This window comes from Pipra filicauda, unplaced genomic scaffold (assembly GCF_003945595.2).
Source record: "Pipra filicauda isolate LSUMZ 115617 unplaced genomic scaffold, ASM394559v2 scaffold362_size804934_pilon, whole genome shotgun sequence".
Classification (NCBI taxonomy): Eukaryota; Metazoa; Chordata; class Aves; order Passeriformes; family Pipridae; genus Pipra; species Pipra filicauda.
Genome location: NW_024104490.1, coordinates 733,778 through 753,406, shown reverse-complemented (window position 1 = coordinate 753,406; position 19,629 = coordinate 733,778). Strand labels below are relative to the sequence as shown.

Here is a 19,629-nt window from a genome sequence, read left to right as displayed (position 1 = left end):
GTCATTAGTTAATGAGATATTCATACATTATACAAAATTAACAAATATCCTCCCTCCCCCTGAAGTCTCTATAGCCTCAAGCCTACCAAAAGCAAAATTGTTACTAGTTAAAATATTTAGCATTTAGTAGCACTAAATTGTAAGAAATCATATCCCTACCTGACTTCCCACAGTAAAAGTTCATACACTTCCAGTGGTCTGAATGAAACAACACATGCCACTCCATCAAAATGACAGTTCTACTTTTCCATGTATACTGGCTTCAAGGTGAATAACTTTCAGATTCAAATTTTTTGCATATTCATTTCGAACACTCACTCTGGCTAGAAGACCCATGCTTAAGCTATTTTAGGACAAAAATATTTCATTTCTATAGATCTCAACAGAGCAAGTTTTTCAAATACCAGATTTAATTTATTAAATTCTGTAATAAAACCTTACTTCTTTTCTTTACATATCACTCACAGTATATTTTGGTTTCTTTGTCAGGAAGACTATTGTGCTGACACCAACAAGCTATACAACATGTATTTGGTATCCTCATTGCTACCAGCTGAAATTTAGAAGAATTAGCAAATAAACTCTTTAAATGAACCACCCCAAACATACATTCAAGAATTTTCAAAGAAGAAAGCATTTCTCTGAAACCAACAAGCACTTCAAAAAACAAATAAAAAAAAGAAGAAAATGCTAAATACTGCTCTCTGAAGAGAAAAATATGAATGCTGAAGAGACGAAGAGACATAGGAACATCAGTCTGCACTGCCTTAGCACAGACAAGTGTTCATGCGGCTACAAAAAAGAGTGAACAATAAAATTACTGGTGGAATGAGGAGAGCTTCAGCATGCAAGACTCAAGCCACACAAGGAATCTCTATTGTATCCTTTTCCTTGATTGCATAGTGAGGAGATTGCTAGGTATTCACAAGATTGTGTAAGACAATTTCTAGTTGCAGGTGGCAAATGGAGAGACTGTTACTGTCTATATCTGGGAGGACATCAAACATTCACATCTGGATGTGATGAAAAGGAAGGAAATCTTGATTAAATACCTAGTGAAAAAAATCCAGTCTTGCAAGGTGGAATATGCTCGCAATTGTCACTGAGGTAAAGTGGAATAACTGACATGAGGGTCTGGACAGAGGACCACCCTCACCATAACATGGGATAACAGATCCTTACGGTATGAAACAAATAATAAGGCTTTCTTAGTAGGTATGTATATATATATATATATGAAATAATACATATATATGAAAAAACAGTTATTAAATATATTAATTATGCACGCTCATATAAATGCTTCATCTTGATTGTGCTGCTCCCAGCTGGACAAAAAAACCAGCTCAGATGGCTGAGTTTTTCTTTTCAGTGATTTTTACTTTCAGGCTCATTGTGTTGTAATACCTGGTTCTGAAAAGCAGGATAAGGTTATGGAGGTCTGGTGGGCTTCAGGTTTCTGCATCTTCATGTAAAACTTTCAGTTGTTATTTTGGTTTTCTAAATGGCTGTTTTGTAAACATCTGTATTACAAGGTAACCTTCTAGTACAAAGGACCTTTTCGACCCAAAGACACATTTAAAGCAGTGGATGGTCCATTCCTGTTCTCCTGCCTGGAGATGTGAACACTTTACAAAGAAACAACAGTTCAAACAGCTCTCTCCTATGCTATCCCCATTTTCATCTTCCCTCACAACTAATCTCCAGAAGAAAGCATGCAACTTCTGCACTGATACAAAACTTCAAACACAGATGGCTTTTTTGCTCACTTTGTTACTGCCATTACCTGATGGTTTGGGTGTGGTGGCATGGGATATTCCTCCATTGTGCTGTGCATTGTCACCAGTTGTGAAATCCAGGCTCATACGGGGTTTGGGCTGGTATTCTCGCCTGGGCTGAGATGATGCCTCTTTTATTCTACCAAAACATTAAATGTCAAGAGTTAGTATCTTGTTAGCAGATGAGACACACCAAACATCTTTATTTCCATGGCTGAAGTTCTCATCAACCAATCATCCACACTAAACAAGTTTTGTCATTTGGAGTACTGTATTTTGTTTACAACAATAATTTAAATTCCCAAAAAACACCTGGTGTGAGGCTGCTAATTTTTCTTTCCTTCCAGAAACCTAGTATTTTGCCTGTCTTCCTTTTGTCTCACAATAACAAAGAGCTTCTATGGAGAAAAACTTGTTATGTGATTATCAATGCTTACAGAAGGGCTTTTATAAACATCTCTGTCCCCACTTTAGCAAGAATTTTGCTTCTATCCCTGGCAAGCATTAACTATTCAGCTCGTTGGTGCCAACTCTTGTCATTTTGGGAGAAGACTGTGGGAATGTACTGACTTCAGTTGAAAGCTTGGTAATTTGCAGTCTGGAATACCTGTTTCACAAAGGGACAAAACTCCAGTCTTCCTGACTTTCAAAAACTTTATATATCATTCATTTCAACTTATTCTTTTAATTGAGATATCTAGAATTTCTAGGAAAGGGTACATTTTAGATTTCCGTGTAAAATCCAGGCAATGGATGAACAGCTTACGTAGAACAACATATATTTCTAATACCACATATGGAAGAATACTTGAGTCAAGACCTCTAGATTTAAAAGACAAGTTGGTTTCTCTAACCTTTTCTAGATCTGCCCTAGACTTGCTGTTGATAGCACATTTTGATTTATCTATTGAAAAGACCTAACAGGTTTTGATCCTAATAACAATATTATTAGTATCACTCAGTCCCCAGAGACTGCTTTTCTTCTACATAAAAAAATAACCAAACTCATAACCATATTAAAAACACAAATAATTGAAGCTGTCAAAATAAACTTAAATAAAAAGTTTTTGCTGTGTTTCACTCATTAACAAAATTTGCATTTTCAAGCCAGTAAAGCTCTGAAGAAAAATATATTTAAACAAGTTCTGTTACACTTAATACTTCCATGAAACAAACACCATCTTTTTCTGCTCATGAACTATAAAGTGACAGTTCCAGTGGCTTGCTAAAAACTACCCAAAAGCTCAGCATTGGCCATGTTTCTTAAGAAAAGAAACATCTCCATGGAAGCCATTCCTTCTTCCCAGCCACTCTGTCGTGATACTATATCGTGAAAACTACATCCACCTTCTGCTTGGTGAAATGGGAAGTTTAAAAGTAATAGCTTTTGCTGATCTTCCAGTTTTTATTAATTTTACTGCAAGCTTCCTAATGGTTGCCAAGATTCTAAAATCCCAGTTCCTGGAAACATGGTATTTAAAGGAAGTTTAGAAGAAAAATGAAAATTCTTGCACTTGCAGTTCCTGAAGAAAGTCCTGAAGTCTAATTTAAAAAGCCCAGAGAAAACAGAATACAAGTGCATTTTTAAACTTTTCATGGTTTTTGCAATCTAACTCTTACTTTCTTTCATTCTTTGGTGAATATTTTACACAGGACAGTGTTGATAGTTAAAAGACACTGTCCATGCCAAACAACAGCATGAATAGGTTCCATTCCCATCTTTTTTTTTAAAGTATCTACAAAATAGGCAATATCTGCTGTAGACATCACTGAGAGTGAATAGTAACAAATTTGTTCAACTTAAAAGTAAAGCATTATTTATTTTCTGTTCCATATAGTCAAAAAACAAACCCCAAAATCCAGGGGCCATGCATTTCCTTTCCACCTGCGTATCACCAGCAGGAAAAGAGTAGTAGTTCAAATAGTGACAGCTCTACATTCCTGCCTCATCTCTGGCATGAGCATATCACAGAGCTCTAATTTGTGTCCAGTGGTGTGAACAAAGGATGATTTATCCAGCAGACTTTTTACAATTAGGGATGCACAGTAAGCTTATGCAAAATATGTACTTCAGCTGAACTATAATAGCAATCTGATGCAAGATCCTTGAAAATCTAAAATTACTCAAAAGGGAAAAGGATGATCTCAATAGATACAGGAAGAGAAATCTATTGCAGAGAGAGGTAAGTTCGCTTAATGGCATAATTTATGGACTACAAAACAACCCACCTGCTCCCGAGGATTTTTTAATACTTTTGTAAAGAAAGTGAATTGCAGTATTAATTTAGAAGTGTTGCAAATTGTTTTGTTAGCTGTTTAGAAAGTACTGCAAACTATATCCTGAAACAGTCAGCTGGGCAGCCTACCTACCAAAACAAGTGCTGCTCCAAATCGTAATTTTAACACTTAGAACCGAATGAGGTTTTCAGAATGTATGCTCTGAGAAAATAAACACTGACAGACGCAGCAGTACCAGTAATTTGATCTATACTAATGACATCAGAAAACAGCAAAGAATCATGCATAATCAGGTTCACACAGTATGTGAACATTATCTCGTCTTGGGAATTATATCCAGTCTTTACTAAGAGTCTTCGAGAACCATATGGACTAAGGAAATATTTCCTGTATGTTAAATTTCCTTGAAGAAGGATGTATGTCTGGGAAGCTGATCAATCTCTTTTGATGAAAACAAAAATTCTAAACTAAAAATTATAAAACTCTATTTTAGAAAGATATTATTTCAATTCAAATGGCATATGCTGTTAGAGAAAAGCAGGGAAGAGGTAAACTCATTAAAGTCTTGTATCAAGTTTGATCTTATAATAAAACTGGAAAAAGGAGTATTTAAGAAGGTGGCAAATAAGGACAGTCTCACTACCTGGCTTAGGAGGATCTTCAGGTAGACGAGAATGCAACAAGATACTCTTTTTCAGAAGCAATTATTAATATCCTCTCAGAATGAGTACTTTGTGAATACATGCACAAACAGTAAGGAATCCAAAGTTGTAAGTCTCATGGAATTCAATATTTATAAACACTTACTTCCAGTTAAATTACATTTAACAGCTTTACTGAGCTGAGGTGCTTTCCTGAACTCAGTCCTGACTGAGTCATACTCAGAAGTAGATGCATTTCCAAAACATATAAGCCCCAGCTTGCAATTGCCCAGCTTGCAATGGCCCTTGCTTTCATAAACATACAAATACCAAACTGAGAAAGATAACAGCGCTGGATTCTACTCGCAGGTTTTCTGCCTCTGCAAAACTAACAAAAAATCTATTTAATAAACTTACAAAAAGTGCATTACCTATCTTCCAGCTTAGAAGTAACTCGCTGTAAGATTTGTGTGGCCTGCTTGTGGTACTCCAGCTGGGCTTGGACAAGAGCAGAAAGCTGGCTCACCTGTTCAATCTGAGGATTGACATTCAAACATCAGATGTTAGGTGAATATTAACAGCTAAGCAATAGCGAGCAAAGACCACTGTCCACTGCAAAGGTGGTTTTACTTATCTCTCTAAAAACTTGATTTGTCTTTGTAGTTAATAATAAATAGTTACATATCAGTCTTTATTCATTATCATGTCTGGTTATGACCTGATCTGGAATGGTAACAGCAACTCTTCTCTGCCGATCATCTCTCCATGGCTGATTTGCATGAACAGCAGCCCACAGACCTACCACATTCAGAAACAACATCATCATGGCTAGGCTTCACGAATGAAGATTTGGGAACACTATGAAAGTAAATGAGGCTGTAATGAAAGCATAATACATCTTCTCCCACCCTGCCTCTGAGGGGCACAAAACCATAGGGACTATGGTTATGCTTTTATTGTATTCTGACCTGTGAAGCAGATCAAAACAGGATGATACTACATACACTTGGATGCAGAATATTTGTTGTGAAGGCAGATAGCATTCTACTTCATGAGGTAAAAAACATCCAAAACACTTGTGTGGGCAATGCAATTGTCAGCAGTTTCCATAAAACACAAGGCTGCAATGGTGTAATGCAGGCCAGCACTGTCTGGCTGCATGGGGATGGATGTTACTATAAGGATTAGAACTACAAACCTTTAATACTTTTTTTATTTCAGCACATCTATATTTCACTTTTATGCAAATATTAATTTCTATATGCAAATATTTCAGGTTTGTTATGGCTGCTCTACAGCAATCCGGTGACAGAATGTAGAATTGGATGAGGTGTGTATTTAAACTTACAGGTTAGCAAAGGCATACAGTGCTTTTGGAAAGCATCATAAAAGAGTTTGGTGAAATAAACACTTGAAGGAAAGTACAAAGATCAGTGTTTACAGAGCCATAGTGCTGTCTACTCTCCTATACGGTTCCGAATCATGGGTCATCTACCGCCACCACCTGCGTCTCCTAGAACGCTTCCATCAACGCTGCCTTTGTACAATCCTAAACATCCACTGGTCAGATTATGTAACCAACACATCTGTTCTAGAACAAGCAGCAGTCACAAGTATTGAGGCCATGTTACTAAGAACACAGCTGCGTTGGGCAGGGCACGTCTCCAGGATGAAGGACCACCGCCTCCCTAAGATCTTGCTTTATGGTGAACTTGCCACCGGCTGCTGCATGAGAGGAGCCCCGAAGAAAAGATACAAGGACTCCCTGAAACAACATCTCAGCCTTGGCCATATTGATCACCACAACTGGTCTACTCTGGCCTCCAGTCGGGAGGCCTGGAGACACACCATCTATAACGCTGCTGATGCTTTTGAGAAAGCACATAGGATCACTCTTGAGGAGAAAAGGTAACGCAGAAAGAATCGTGTCTTGCAGAATATACCACCTAAGGAGTCTTTCTGCTGTGCCTTCTGCAACCGGACACGCCTGTCTCGTATTGGCCTTTTCAGCCACCAGCACGCTTGCAACAAATGTGGGTAGAGCCCTTCCCAAATCTTCGTTTGCGAAGCCCAGCCGTGTGTGTGTATTTAAACTTAAAACAAATCCAATAATTTACATCAACAGAAATACTTACACTGACTTTCCTTTGACTATATATTCTGTTAAGACAGACTTCAGCTGACATGTTTTTTCCTCCAAAAGAGATAAATGTTTCTTCTCACTTAATTTTACAATTTCAACATTAATTATAAATAGAAGATTAGATAAACCTTATAAATGTTCAATCCTAACCAGTCTATAAGCAAAACATATGCTGCAGAGTCAGATATAAACAGTCAGATTAACTTTGGTTTTCCTATTTACTGTTGCATCTGATTACAGCAAAGACCATGGGACTGTGAGTTCATTTCTCATCTTTACCAATCCTCTCAGGGGCCCAAACAGTTGAGCAAAAGCCTTGGTTCAGACTCTATAACCATAACTAAGTAAAAGTCATGACTTACATTATATAATTTTAAAAAGAAAGACATTTTGGTTTAGTAAGTAACACTCTGCAGTTAGGAAGCATTACAATGTTGTAGAGGATTTATATTTTTTAGCTCAGTTACCTATAAAATACCTAAAAAATTAGTCCTATATGAACATGCTGTACTTTACTACAGCTTCTGAGCCTCTGTGTCCAACAAGGAGGAAAGTTCTAATATCTAAGACTCTGGTCAAAGATTAACAGGGGTATCTCACATCCATCTCCAGAAGGTTGAACATGCTTGATTCAGCAATTTCTTTTGATTCATCAAATTTCTCCAGAGCCTGACGAAGCTCTTCATCAGGGAGCTTGCCCTGTCTTTTCTTCTTGTAATCAAAATCCAGGCGTCGACCCTCCATTTTCTTCAGGTGATGCTAAAAAACAAAAAATGCAAACACAAGCACAGAACAAAGGATGTTCCCCAACTCTCCTGATACTGCACTGTAAGCAGGTGGTTCACACACACTTCCAAGCATGTGCTGTTTGCTGTACATCAGCCATTCTCCAGAGGGGAGAAACAGAATCATGAATTAGGTGGTTTTATGTATCATTTAAGAAGCAATGGTCTAAATGACTGACCAACACTAAAAAAAGTCCACACAGAATGGACAACTTCAATTTCCATCTGTATAAAAGACAAGCAGATTTCTAGCTTTTTAACTCCGATGCAGAATTTCCTAAATACTACTTTTTTTCCCTAGATGTTTAGGAGAAAATCATTTTAAAAGCACAATTTATTATATTTTTGCCTGTGTAACAGCTCTCATAAACAAAGTGACACAGAAAATATTTTTATCATCTCTATCAGACCACCAAATTATCTGAAAGTTATCTTATATTAAAGATTTTCTAGATTGTTAAGTGACGTAACATTCACATTAATCTGTTTAGCAGCTGCCATGTCAAGATGGCCAAAACTTAATGCTACCAGTAAAAGCATGATTAGTTTAGGTGTTTACTGTCCCTCAGAAGAATCAATTTGTCATCTATTATGATATGCATAACTTTATCAACCTTGTAAACTATATCAAAGGACTCAAAACATCTTTCATCCACATATATTCAACAGTATGAAAGCCTTACTAAGGTCAGAATAGCAGCTACTACACATATAAGCATCTGCCATACACTACAGAATGGAATGTAAACACCTATACACCTATGTAGTGAAATGAGCTTTCAAATGGTAAGATTAGAATATTGTGTTCATGTCTCCATAACCTTAATGATGCCACTATCAAAAAACATTAGAATTTGGATCTTTCCCTTTCTAAACCACCAACTAGAGAGACAGAACTGAAAAGCAGAATTCAAGCCAGAAGAGACTAAAATCAGGTCATCTGCAAATCTGAATGCCCATTTTAAACTACACCAGTAATGCAAATTCTGAACATATACGCAGTCTACACATTTGGCATTGTTAAAATGCTGCATTGTGGGCAACACCTGTATTTCTCTTAGATCTTTGTCATGTAGATTCTGAAGTGGGTCAATGAAGTTTTGCTTCACTTCCATGTCTAAAGAGTCCTTGACCTCAGAAAGCTCCTTCATAGCTTCTCCCACATCAGCAAGTGCTGGTCCTGAAAGAAAAGATACACACTTTATCTCAAAATAACTTAGTCTTGAGTCACTGTAGAATGAAACTGAGTTATGGAAACTTCAGTTAGTATTTCATTTTAAGTCTTAAGTTTAGGAAAGAAACAGAAAACAATGCACTGAGTGAAAGGGCATTTTACAGTTCTGCAGCCACCAAGACTTCATGCCTTGTAATACAGCTGAATTTGAGGTTCCATGCTGTGTCAAGATAGTCTCCTCCATATCCCTCATTATTTGTTCATTCCTCACTCTATTGAAACATGCTAGAATAGAATCATCTGTACTTGCTCCAGTGTTGCCATCACCAGAGTACATTAAAAAATAGTTCTAATTCAAGTTTAGGTCTCCCCATTTCTATCGGTAAGGCTGGTAATAGTATCAAATGTAAAAATTCTTAATTTCAAAGATTTATTTTTTTTTTAATGAAAGTTTTATTTTATGAAACTATAGACTTCACAGTACTAGTACACTTCAGAGGTCTACTACATAGACTACTGAAGTGTAGGTGTCTCAAGCTCATAAACTTCAGCAACTTTAGTAGCCTTCTAAGATGTCCTCCAAGATTAACTTGAGGGCTACCACTCTGTTTTAATTCCTCTGCACAAAAACAAAAGCAAGAAGCTCAAACATACCCTCCTGGTTTGAGGTGTAGGTTGGAGGAAAAAAATATCCACTTTCAAAGAATACAAAGAGTCAAAAAACAAAAAATGTGAGAAATCAGAAGGATTTGTTTCTCAAGCAGGGGATGCCAGGAATGCACTGCAAAATGAGAGAGTCTGTCAGACTGGACAAGGGACAAGCAGCCATAATAGCTGCTATTAGTTAAGAATGTGAAAATAATTGCCGTATCTATGCTACTGCCTGCTAGTGCAGTTATCAAGGAACATACAGTAATTTGTAGAAGTTGTGTTAGTTCCTGATCTTCCTTTTAAAAATGTGTTTGAAATTTAGCAAATGAGAGACAACCAATTAAAAAAAACTCAAACAGTAGTCTTTAGCACAAATCTACCTATATCTGTCAAGCTAACTAGTAAATCACATAAAACAAGTAAGAAAGTACTTTTTCTATTGCAGATGTCTTTATGACAAGAAAACAATTTTATGAAGATTCAAATAGAAAACAGAACTTTCACAGTAGTATTTGAGGGTCCTATATGACCTATAGAGGAATGGAAAAAGAGAAGCCAAAAAAACACAACAGAAAGACAAAGTATACTGTTGTGAATGTCATCACTTCTAATTATAGGTCTACTGCTGAAGAACATAATGTTAAGAGCCAGTTTAACATTTGTAACTCAGTTGTAAACTTATTTGGGCTTGGAGGGAGGAGCAATTGACAGATAAGACAAGAGTATTCACTAGTGCCTTAAAATGTGGAATTTGGTCAGAAAAAAGGCCAAAGCCTATTAAAAATCTATTAGCTTTTATTCCTTGTCTGTTACTAAGAAAATAACAGTTAGTATAAGGATTCTGAGGACAAAAGGGCTTTATTGTGTCTATGCATTGACAATAATACAGTGTCTGTACATGCACATCTTCCATTCCAGTACAACTACCTATGACAGAGGGTTAACTTATATGGATATGGGTCTGAATGGAAACAATCTGACTTTCATTCATGCAAAAAATTTCTCTAGTCCAAATCTGCAAAAGGTACTTAAACAGGCCTTGACCGACCTTAAAGGAACAGTTTGATGAAGTAGAATTCTAATGATTCTTGCAGAAGTTCATCCTCTATTAGAGCGCAGACCTTTAATAATGAAAGTTATATGAAATTTTACTATCATGTTTATTGCACTATAAGGGAAAAGGAAGTAAAAGTTACCAAAGTTGCATTCTTCGCCAAGTTCTCGGCCAAATTTCAGCATCGCATCTGCCAGCAAGGCTTCTGCCTGAGGGTAGCCTGGTCCCTTCTCCTGGCCTCGAATTTTTGACATAGTGTTGATCATGCTGAGTTTAGCTCTGGAAGCTAAAGAAGGCAAGTGACAATATCACAAACATGCAGTTGGTTTGCTTACACAGTCGTGAATGCACTCCTGTGTTTAAACTTATCTGAGCTACCTAAAATGTATTTGAAAGACATTTTCTAAGTTTAGGACTAAGCCCTGGGAATGAAGGAATGAAATACTGCCATTTTGTTTTTGCTGGTAGGATAGAGAGGAGTCTCTGTCCAGCACCTGAAGTCAAAGCTTCCCTTGAAACGACTCGGACAGAAGTAGGCCTAGAAACACTTCCACGACAGTATGTCTGACACATGACAGGCAAGAAAATCTGTAAGATATCTCCAAATTCTTAATCTTAAAATCCCTAGGTAGCCAATGAGATAGAGATTGAGACAGCCTTGCTCTCAAGAAGAGGTTCAGACTAGGTACACTCAACATTAAACTGTGGTGCCCCCCATTTTTAAACGTTTGGAAGATTTTCTGTTGTAGAACATTAAATAAAATCTATGTCCCCAAACATGATGTCCAACAACCTTTGAAACCCTTTTTGCTTTTTATGGAGGTTTGGGGAAACTCTTACTTCAATATGACTTTCAACTGCAGATCAGAAGAAAGGACACAATTATCATAATTGATGAAAACAAAGACAGCACACACAAAAGAACTGATTTGTTTGATGATGTGCTTTAGTGAATTTTTGCAATTACAGAATCCGAAAGGCCTGCAGAGAGTGAATTAATTAACACTACTTAAGTTCAAATTTTGCCAGCTAAATCCCATTGCCAGCAAGCTAACTCAGAGGATGTTTCTTAATTACATTATTGTCTGTACTAGAGGAGGGCAGCTATGAATGCCTCTACCTTTCCACTTGCAAAGGCCTGACATTGTTAGGTGCTCTTGAGAGTTAGTATTTCTGTTTAGAAAACATTAGTAGCTCACACTGTTGTGTGCCGATTTCATTGGTCAAAACTGAACCTTGCACACATTTGTGCAACAAAACAAAACACTAGAACTGGAATCAATAAATGTTTTTCTTTCAATTTATTGTTAAAAGTGCACATCAAGAGGTAGTTCTTGTTGTATGTTTCACTTTGTGGTTTATAAATGTATGCACAGATACAGACATGGAAACAGACACAGGAAAATCAGACAAGTCTCATAGAACTTATTTTGTCTGAGAAGCAGCTATGAAAGGAAAATATATTTTTAACATATAGCAATTATGGTTTTTTTTAGTTTTTTCACTACCCTTGACTGCCATCAGATCATGTTTTTCAACATGTGAATTTTCTGACACCTTCTCTTTCTACCCACTACAAAACTACAGTCAGCAGACTTACTGACTGTTCAGTATAAGAAACTGCATTTTAATGAAGTGTCTGGCCTTTAAAAATGGCATTGAAATGATGGTGGCAATGAGAAAATACAGAAGCACAAACGAAACTAATGCACAAACAAAATTAGTCAGGGGAATGGAGGCAGCAAGCTGAATAAATCAGGAACAAATGGGAGTACTTTCAGAAATAAAAGAAAAAATGTGAGAGGGAATATAAAAAGATGAAGTGGCTATATTCTGGACAGCAAGGTAAGAGTAGAAAGCAAAACGTATGGAAAAGAATGAAAGAGATGAAAGGATAATAAGGGAAGGGCAAGAAACATATCCTAAAGAGAAGAAATATAAGCATGAAAAATGTATGTTTGGATGATTTATCTAATAATTTAATCATGATTACATTAAAATAAGAATTTAGTAGGAATCTAGAATACATCTGCCAGTGGTCTCATTCCTCTTTTTTTCTTCTAAAGTTGGTTCCAGTAACTTCCACAGGAGCAAAAGTAAGTTTGTCCTCAGCCAATTTCAAAATCCCACTGTGAGATTTTCAGTTCTATTGTTTTATTGTGCTAGTGCCATGTGCTTTCTTCTCTACGTTATATTTCAACCTGAGCGAGGACAGGCAAAGATGCACAAAGCATCACATGCAAGTGATCTGAGTGGTTGATTATTTTCCCAGTTACACTCCCTCTCCTTTACATTTACTTTCATGGTGTCACTAATGATTTACCTTAATATTAAGTATTAGCAGAACCACAGTGAATCATAAGAATGCTGCCAAAAGCTTTTGAAAGAAAATTAAACAGAGAATTCAATCACTCATTCTTTGTACTTTCAATCTTGTTCATCCTGCATATCTTCTGCTTGAAATATGGTCACATTCATCTGCATGGAAAGCCTTTAAGTCTTCATCATGTTCAACTTCAGTAATTTCCAGGTTTCCTTCAGCTTTTTTTTTTCATAACTGGGGAGTCACAAAGCTATCTTTTTCATTTGCACTAATCTCAGCCCAACATCTCTTTCAATAGCTTTCACCTTTGTCTTTAATATCCTTTTCCTTCTCCATTCCAGCATTAATTAAATGTTTTATGAAGTTAGACCACGATGCATACTTCTTTTGTTGATATTTCAAAACACCATGAAGCCAGTTGATCTCTAGAACCACAGTCCTACGTTATCCATGCCTATTCGTGTTTTCAGGGCACATCTTCCTTTTCAAGGAATGTGTGCTACATCCCAATCTCTCTTCTCCCTATCAAACACAAGTAAACTTCTAATCTTCTGTTAAATACTGCTGTTCAAGGATTTGTTTGATGAAATGAATAACATGACTTCATTTTCTATGTATGAGAGTAAATCTTCCTCCTGCCTATTATGATTTTAATTTTCTGATTCTACTTGCATGTGCCACAAGCAGAAGAAGGGATATGTAGCTGGACTATGGAAACTGTTCTTTCCTGCAGCACTGCGAATCTACATCAGCCTGAAGTGCCTGAATTCATACACTTAGCTACTTCCAGAAATTTTGCTACCTGCTTTTGATGGGAGCCTGTTTCATGATTCACAGCAATCCTAACCACTCAGATGTGTCAGGAAGGCAGTCAGAGAAGCACCAAACAGCCAAAGCTTATTACTCAGTCTACACAGTGTTGCAGAACAGCAGCTTGACAGTAGTCACAATTTTATCACTAGCTCCATAATGTTTGTCAGTCCTATTGTTTTTCCTGCAGAGTACTTGTTGACAATGAGCAGTGAAGCTGTGGACTCGTGTCATAAACAGAATTTCATATGTTGACATAGAAACCATTCTAGTCATCATTATTTTCTCTCTAGCAGTTCTTGAACTTGTAAACACTATTCATCCTTCTCTTTTTTTTTTTCCAATTCACTGTCAGCGTCATTGAGTTATTATTTCCCCTTTTTTTCTGTAATCTAAGATAAAAATATCACCAATTAATCTATACCAGCAATAGTCCTTCAGTATACCACACTGGAGCTGAAATATTTCACACCAGCTCAAGTTTGTTTCCAGCTATTAGGAATATATATTCCTTAGTGTGAATGAGTGAATTTGGTCTGTACTTCCATGACACTCTAAGATACTTATGGTAGCTAGAGGGCCTAATTTTACCTTCACCTTGATTTTGCACAAGCTAACTCCATTGCCTATCAGTGATACTCGCATTGACTTACAGTAGTTCCTAGATTGCTATAGAAATCTTCATACTCTTCAATTTAATAGTTTACTTATTTATTACAGGTCCAGATCACCCCTCCTTGTGAGGATCTTTGGCAAAAGAGGAACATGTAGCTCTCCATCAGCCCTATCACAAACCAATTCTTTCATTTCCTCACGGAAAACACTCATTGATTTCTATTTTGAAGGTTCAATTTAGTCATCTCTGACTATACCCATTTCTCTCCTTTTCACCAGTATGGTATCAACAACTCTTTTGCACCCTCCCTTTTCTACTAACTCTAATAAGGGAAATCACCAGAGGACCAGATGAAAAGTGCTATCTCTTCCTGTGCCATGGAGGAAGTTGCTTCAGAACTTTGCCTTTATTTCATGGTCTGCAAGGACTGCCTGGTCCTTTACCTTCACATGGTGAATGACTGAGACAGTAAGAGATGCCTCACGCAGTCTTACTGTGTCTCTCCTGATCCCCACCTGTGGGCTGATTGGCCTCCCCTGTGCCCATACCCATGACACAGAAATCTGTACTCATCTCTGTTATTTCACAATAACTTCACCAATCTTGTGTTAACCTTAATCGCATCAGCGAGGACTGGTGAGATTTTACACTGTCAGACTTTTGTACTGGTGAGAAAGAGTACTTTCAAAAAGTGCTGCAAGTACTGTAAGACTGTGAAATTACATTACCTGGATTGGGCTGAAGATACTCTATTGTTTTTGCCATTATTTCCACAACTGCCCTGCTGGTAACATCCACTTTCTGAAGGAGAGAGTGTTAAACAAAAACAAACATGAAAAGTTAGACAAAAAAAGTTAGTTTTCTCTCTTTTTATTCTTATAAATTCTTTTAATTCTTCTTATAATTTATTTTTATGTCCCTGAGAACAGCCTGGTATGAGAATGATGATAATCCCTAAGAAACTACTAAAGCATGAGTACACCATTTCAGTTTCTAGCAGATCCATTCTCAAAGCCATTAGTACAGAGTATCTCAGGGTGTGTTAGAAATTTGATACAACTCACTGTACAGTGCTGATTCTTTACATCACCCTGGGAACCATCCACAATAGGGAAAAGTTTTTGATAGAACAGTCACTGACAACTTTTTGGGGAACTGGCCATCTTTGATCCCCTAATAACTGGCAAAATGAGAGGAAAGCAGAAGTCAGTCAACTATGGTTGGAGAGCAAGGTCTGGTAAAACTGTGATGGAGAAGACTAGGTATTCATTCAGTTTTCCATTTCAAGAAACCTATCAGCATGGATGCACTGACCGTTTATTGTCCCTTGGCTGACTCCCGTAGTTAGGATTTTAAAACACTTAGAACCAAATAGCATTACTTTCTTCTACTTTCTTCTGTAATAAGAATTCTTGCTTTCTTACGAAGCACTCCCTATCTGCTTTCTAAAGTGAATGTAGCGAAGTATGCAACTACTCTCCCTCTCAGTATCAGGTCTCAGAGAAAAAATGCTGCTTTGGCAGATTGGGGAATCCCTGTAACCTGTTGTGTAGTCTGTATTTATAAGGACACATTGCATTTCTCTGCAGGGTAGCTTGTGTCCCACAGAGAGAACTCCTTCACCATAATGGCAAGTTCCTATTTTAAAAAAAGAACACCTAAGGTAGGTTGGTTGCACCACACTGTGACTGACGTCTTTCCTGTTTCCTGTTGCCACTGCCATCTGCCAGGTCTTGCTCTACGCTTTACACAAAGAAGCAGGCTAGGTCTGCCAGACCTAGGTGAATAAGTAGCTGAACTGCCCGGTAGGGAACCAGAAATGGCTAGAAGGCTGCAGAGGAGAGCGAGGGTGAGGGAACAGAAGGCTAGGAATGGGCAGAAGGATCATGTCCACTACCTGCAGGAAAGCTGGCAATGGACAGAGGGCCAGGTGGGGAGTGTGGAAGCAACTGAAGAATTTATTCTGTTCCCTTCTCAGGTCTCAGTGCTCCTGTCTCCTGGGCTGCCAACCCATGCCACCCACAAGCTTTATGTGGGACTCACCTCGGCAATGTCCTCTTTTCCACTCTAAACTTTACACCAGTTTTCTGAATCTTCATTAACATCTTCCAGTGGGAGTGCCTATACTTGCAGCATATACAAAGGGAAGCTGAGTGGGAGGGGGGAAACCAACTCGGTTTTATATCAGATACATACCCTATAAATCACCTAGCACTAGCTTGTGTTACAAGATTTGATAGTACTTTTCAAAGTTGAAGCCAGAAAAAAACCTGCCCCTACTAATTCTGTCCGCTGAAATATTATCACCGCCCCATACAGCTGTGAGTGTTTTTATTTTTGTTTCCCTCCACCAAAACACTCAGTGCTACCACTATCAGGCTCACCAAGCAGCCTCCTATGGGGGGTTAGGCCCACCTAACCTGAGGTATTTTGCTAGCGGAGGCTGCCTAACAGGATCTGAACCTGTGAATGAATATTCCAGTGCCACTGTCAATACACTTCAGCAGACAGCTTTTGCTCCTTCTGACCTGTCACTCAAGGATCTGAGAATTGCTAGCACCCTTTGCCACTGAAACGACCATCTTGTAGATAGACTCAGTTTCCAGAGATCCCCTGCAATGGTTTAACTGAAGCTAATTTGTAGCTGACATCAGCCTCAGTCTCTGAATGTAATATGTGTGTTATAAAGAATGCCATACACTACACATGCCTTAGTTAGAAAAGAAACAGAAATAGGAAATGGAAAGCTCCATTCTGCTGAATAAAAGTTAAGTCTTTCAAAAATTTTTTGAGTGATTCAGGGACAAAAACTTTTAAATTCCTGAAAGAAAAAATGCATGGTAATAATGAATATACGCATCTGTATTTAGACTTACCCTTTCCATTTCTTTGAAATCATCATCTAGTTTGGTTCCTTCTGCACCTCCTACTTTTTCACTCACTTTCTGCAATTAAAAAAAGTACAACAGATTCAGTAACAAATGAAAAATTTAGTTACAGCATTTTCTAAGAGAAATGTTGGGTTTTCTTCTGTTAAGTCACGGCAACAGTAAGACTTATTATTCTTTCTGAAAAACTCATTTCAAACACATTTTAAGTTAAACAATCAGAAATAATATATTACTGCCTAAGCCTCAGAGACACAATTTTTGACCAAGAATAAAAACCACACCTAAGCACAGAGCACCTAGAAGCTTCCAAGGCCTAACTCAAGAGGCATCCATGCCTGAGAACTTTCCAATACTGACTCAACCCGCAAGCAGACCTTCACCAGTAAAAATCAAGAGTTTATAAATAGAGAGAGAGAGAGAGACAGACAGAGAAAGATTGATTTTAAAAAACCCTTACATTCACACACTCAAGTAGGAGCTGGAGGGTAACATGACTTATATATAAAATACCCAACTGACATATCTAGAGAGAATGAAAGGGATGTTTGGTATCGTGTCTTTAGCAAATACTCTGGTTTTTTTTATAAAATACTCAGTTTGAAAACTAATTGGAAAATTATCCTGTGCTACTGCTTCATTTCTCTAATCCAGTGGAACACAATGGACCATGTCTCCCTTTACAGTCAGTAATATTGACAGTAACAGCTTTGAATGATAACTGCTATGAGACACCATTTAAAATGGACTTCAGCAATTTCATTGTCAATCACAAAGTCTTTTAGTGGTGTAATTCCACAACTAAGTCAGGTGCATATGATCCAGTGACTGTACTAATCTTTTACTGGGATGGTATGCTTCATAAGAAATTAATCATACATAAGATTTTTTAACTACTGATTTCAGTGAAGTGACTCCAGTAATAAACAAGGAGAAACAAAAGAAGTTTTTTTTCCTCTTGGTTTCAATGACTGTGGTAACTCATTTCTATAGATTCTTTTTTAGTATAAAGAGGAAGAATACCCACAGTCAATCACTCACATGACATTAATAAAATCCAAACATTTGAATAATTTTAAATTCACTCCAGTTCACTACAGCAAAGCTGGAAGTGCATCATAGCCAAGCACTTACTAATGCAGGCTGTAATTATTCTGTGCAATAGGAAATAGCTATCAGCTGTTTGTTTTCTGTCAGCATCCTGCAAATTAGTAGCCCAAATGGTGTGTTAGTGAAACATCAATACTGTGAATGCAGATGAGCTTGTGTGGTCTGTATTACTGAACTTGTGCCTTACCAGGACTAGTGAAGCCCCATGAGAAGTCAAACAAGGTACTGTTAGGAGCCATTCTGCAGTGGACAAGGGACAGATTCAGTGCTCTAAAAGGTACTATTTATTTTCAGTTTCATGAATCAATCTTCTGCAAATGGACATCCTACTACAGACGACATGGCTAAATCTGCACAGCAGCATTCTACCACAAAAAACAACAGTAGGCTAATATGCTAGTAGTTAAATATTGAAAATAGATTTTTTATAACTGTAGTTCAACTCTGAGGATACAAAGTACCCAAAGGTAGTTAATCTTCCAGCCCTCTTTGACTGTAGCTTTACATTTCATCACTTTGAGATATTTTCATAGTTGATGACGATTTGCAAAAAGATAACTTTTCATTCCCAGAGATGCCCTAAATGTCCCAATTCACATCTATAAACCATAACAATTGCTCCTTCCCTTCATATTCATCATTACTCTAACTGAGGAACGTACGACAATCTTAAAACTGCAGCCTTACAGTCTGCTGGAGTTGTCACTGCGAAGTCAAAAAGGCAGGTCAACCCTCTCTTCTAAATGTGCTTTCAGTTTTTGGTCACTTTGCCAATACTAGCTCACAATCACCATCACGAGTCACTCACCCAAGGTGACTAACAAAACTATGTGCTAAGCAGAAAATTAATTTGTAAAACTCTGTGTCAAGTACTGTTACAGACAACCGGGGTGAGTCAAAGGAGAGAGATGAGCTGTTAAATCTTCAGCTCTTCTGGAGCTGGAGAAGACTCTTCCTTCAGGATAGTTACACCACAGACTGCCAACGATCTATCTTCCCTTCCATTATGCAGACAAAAATCTGGTTTGGAAAAGCACTGACAGACCTCAGGAAAAGCACAGCTGAACAAAAATCCCACTTGAAAATTCAAATACTCTTTGGTTTTGATTTTTTTTTCCTAAAGGCCACAGACACTCATGCACAGATGAGAACTCAAATCAAGAATTCAAATTTAAGGGAAAAAAAAAGTTAAACCCTTACAAGTTCTGTCCCTTTAGGACAGTAGGGGGTAATCTGCTCAAAGAGGATAGCAAACCTTCTTTGCAAGGCCATAATCTAAAGTGGTCAGGTGGGACCAGTGAGCCTGAGAAAGGCAGCCTAAGCACTTCCAACAGAGGCCACATCTATGTCATCATTATATTGACTAAATTTAGAGATATTTTTCAGTCTGTTTATATTCATCCTCAAAATCAACTGTT

The 19,629-nt window shown here is 37.6% G+C and overlaps 1 protein-coding gene across 1 annotated transcript in view; it reads right to left on the bottom strand.

Annotated features, from left to right (window-relative positions):
• The window catches only part of SH3GL2 (SH3 domain containing GRB2 like 2, endophilin A1), a 93,912-nt gene that overhangs the window by 2,069 nt on the left and 72,214 nt on the right, over nt 1-19,629 (bottom strand). The window contains exons 2-8 of the mRNA XM_027713666.2: nt 17,090-17,158; nt 14,942-15,014; nt 10,607-10,750; nt 8,632-8,765; nt 7,401-7,559; nt 5,089-5,192; nt 1,787-1,917 (exon numbers count right to left, since the gene is read on the bottom strand). Coding sequence (XP_027569467.1) covers nt 1,787-1,917; nt 5,089-5,192; nt 7,401-7,559; nt 8,632-8,765; nt 10,607-10,750; nt 14,942-15,014; nt 17,090-17,158 — 814 coding nt within the window. The remainder of the gene's footprint in view (nt 1-1,786; nt 1,918-5,088; nt 5,193-7,400; nt 7,560-8,631; nt 8,766-10,606; nt 10,751-14,941; nt 15,015-17,089; nt 17,159-19,629) is intronic.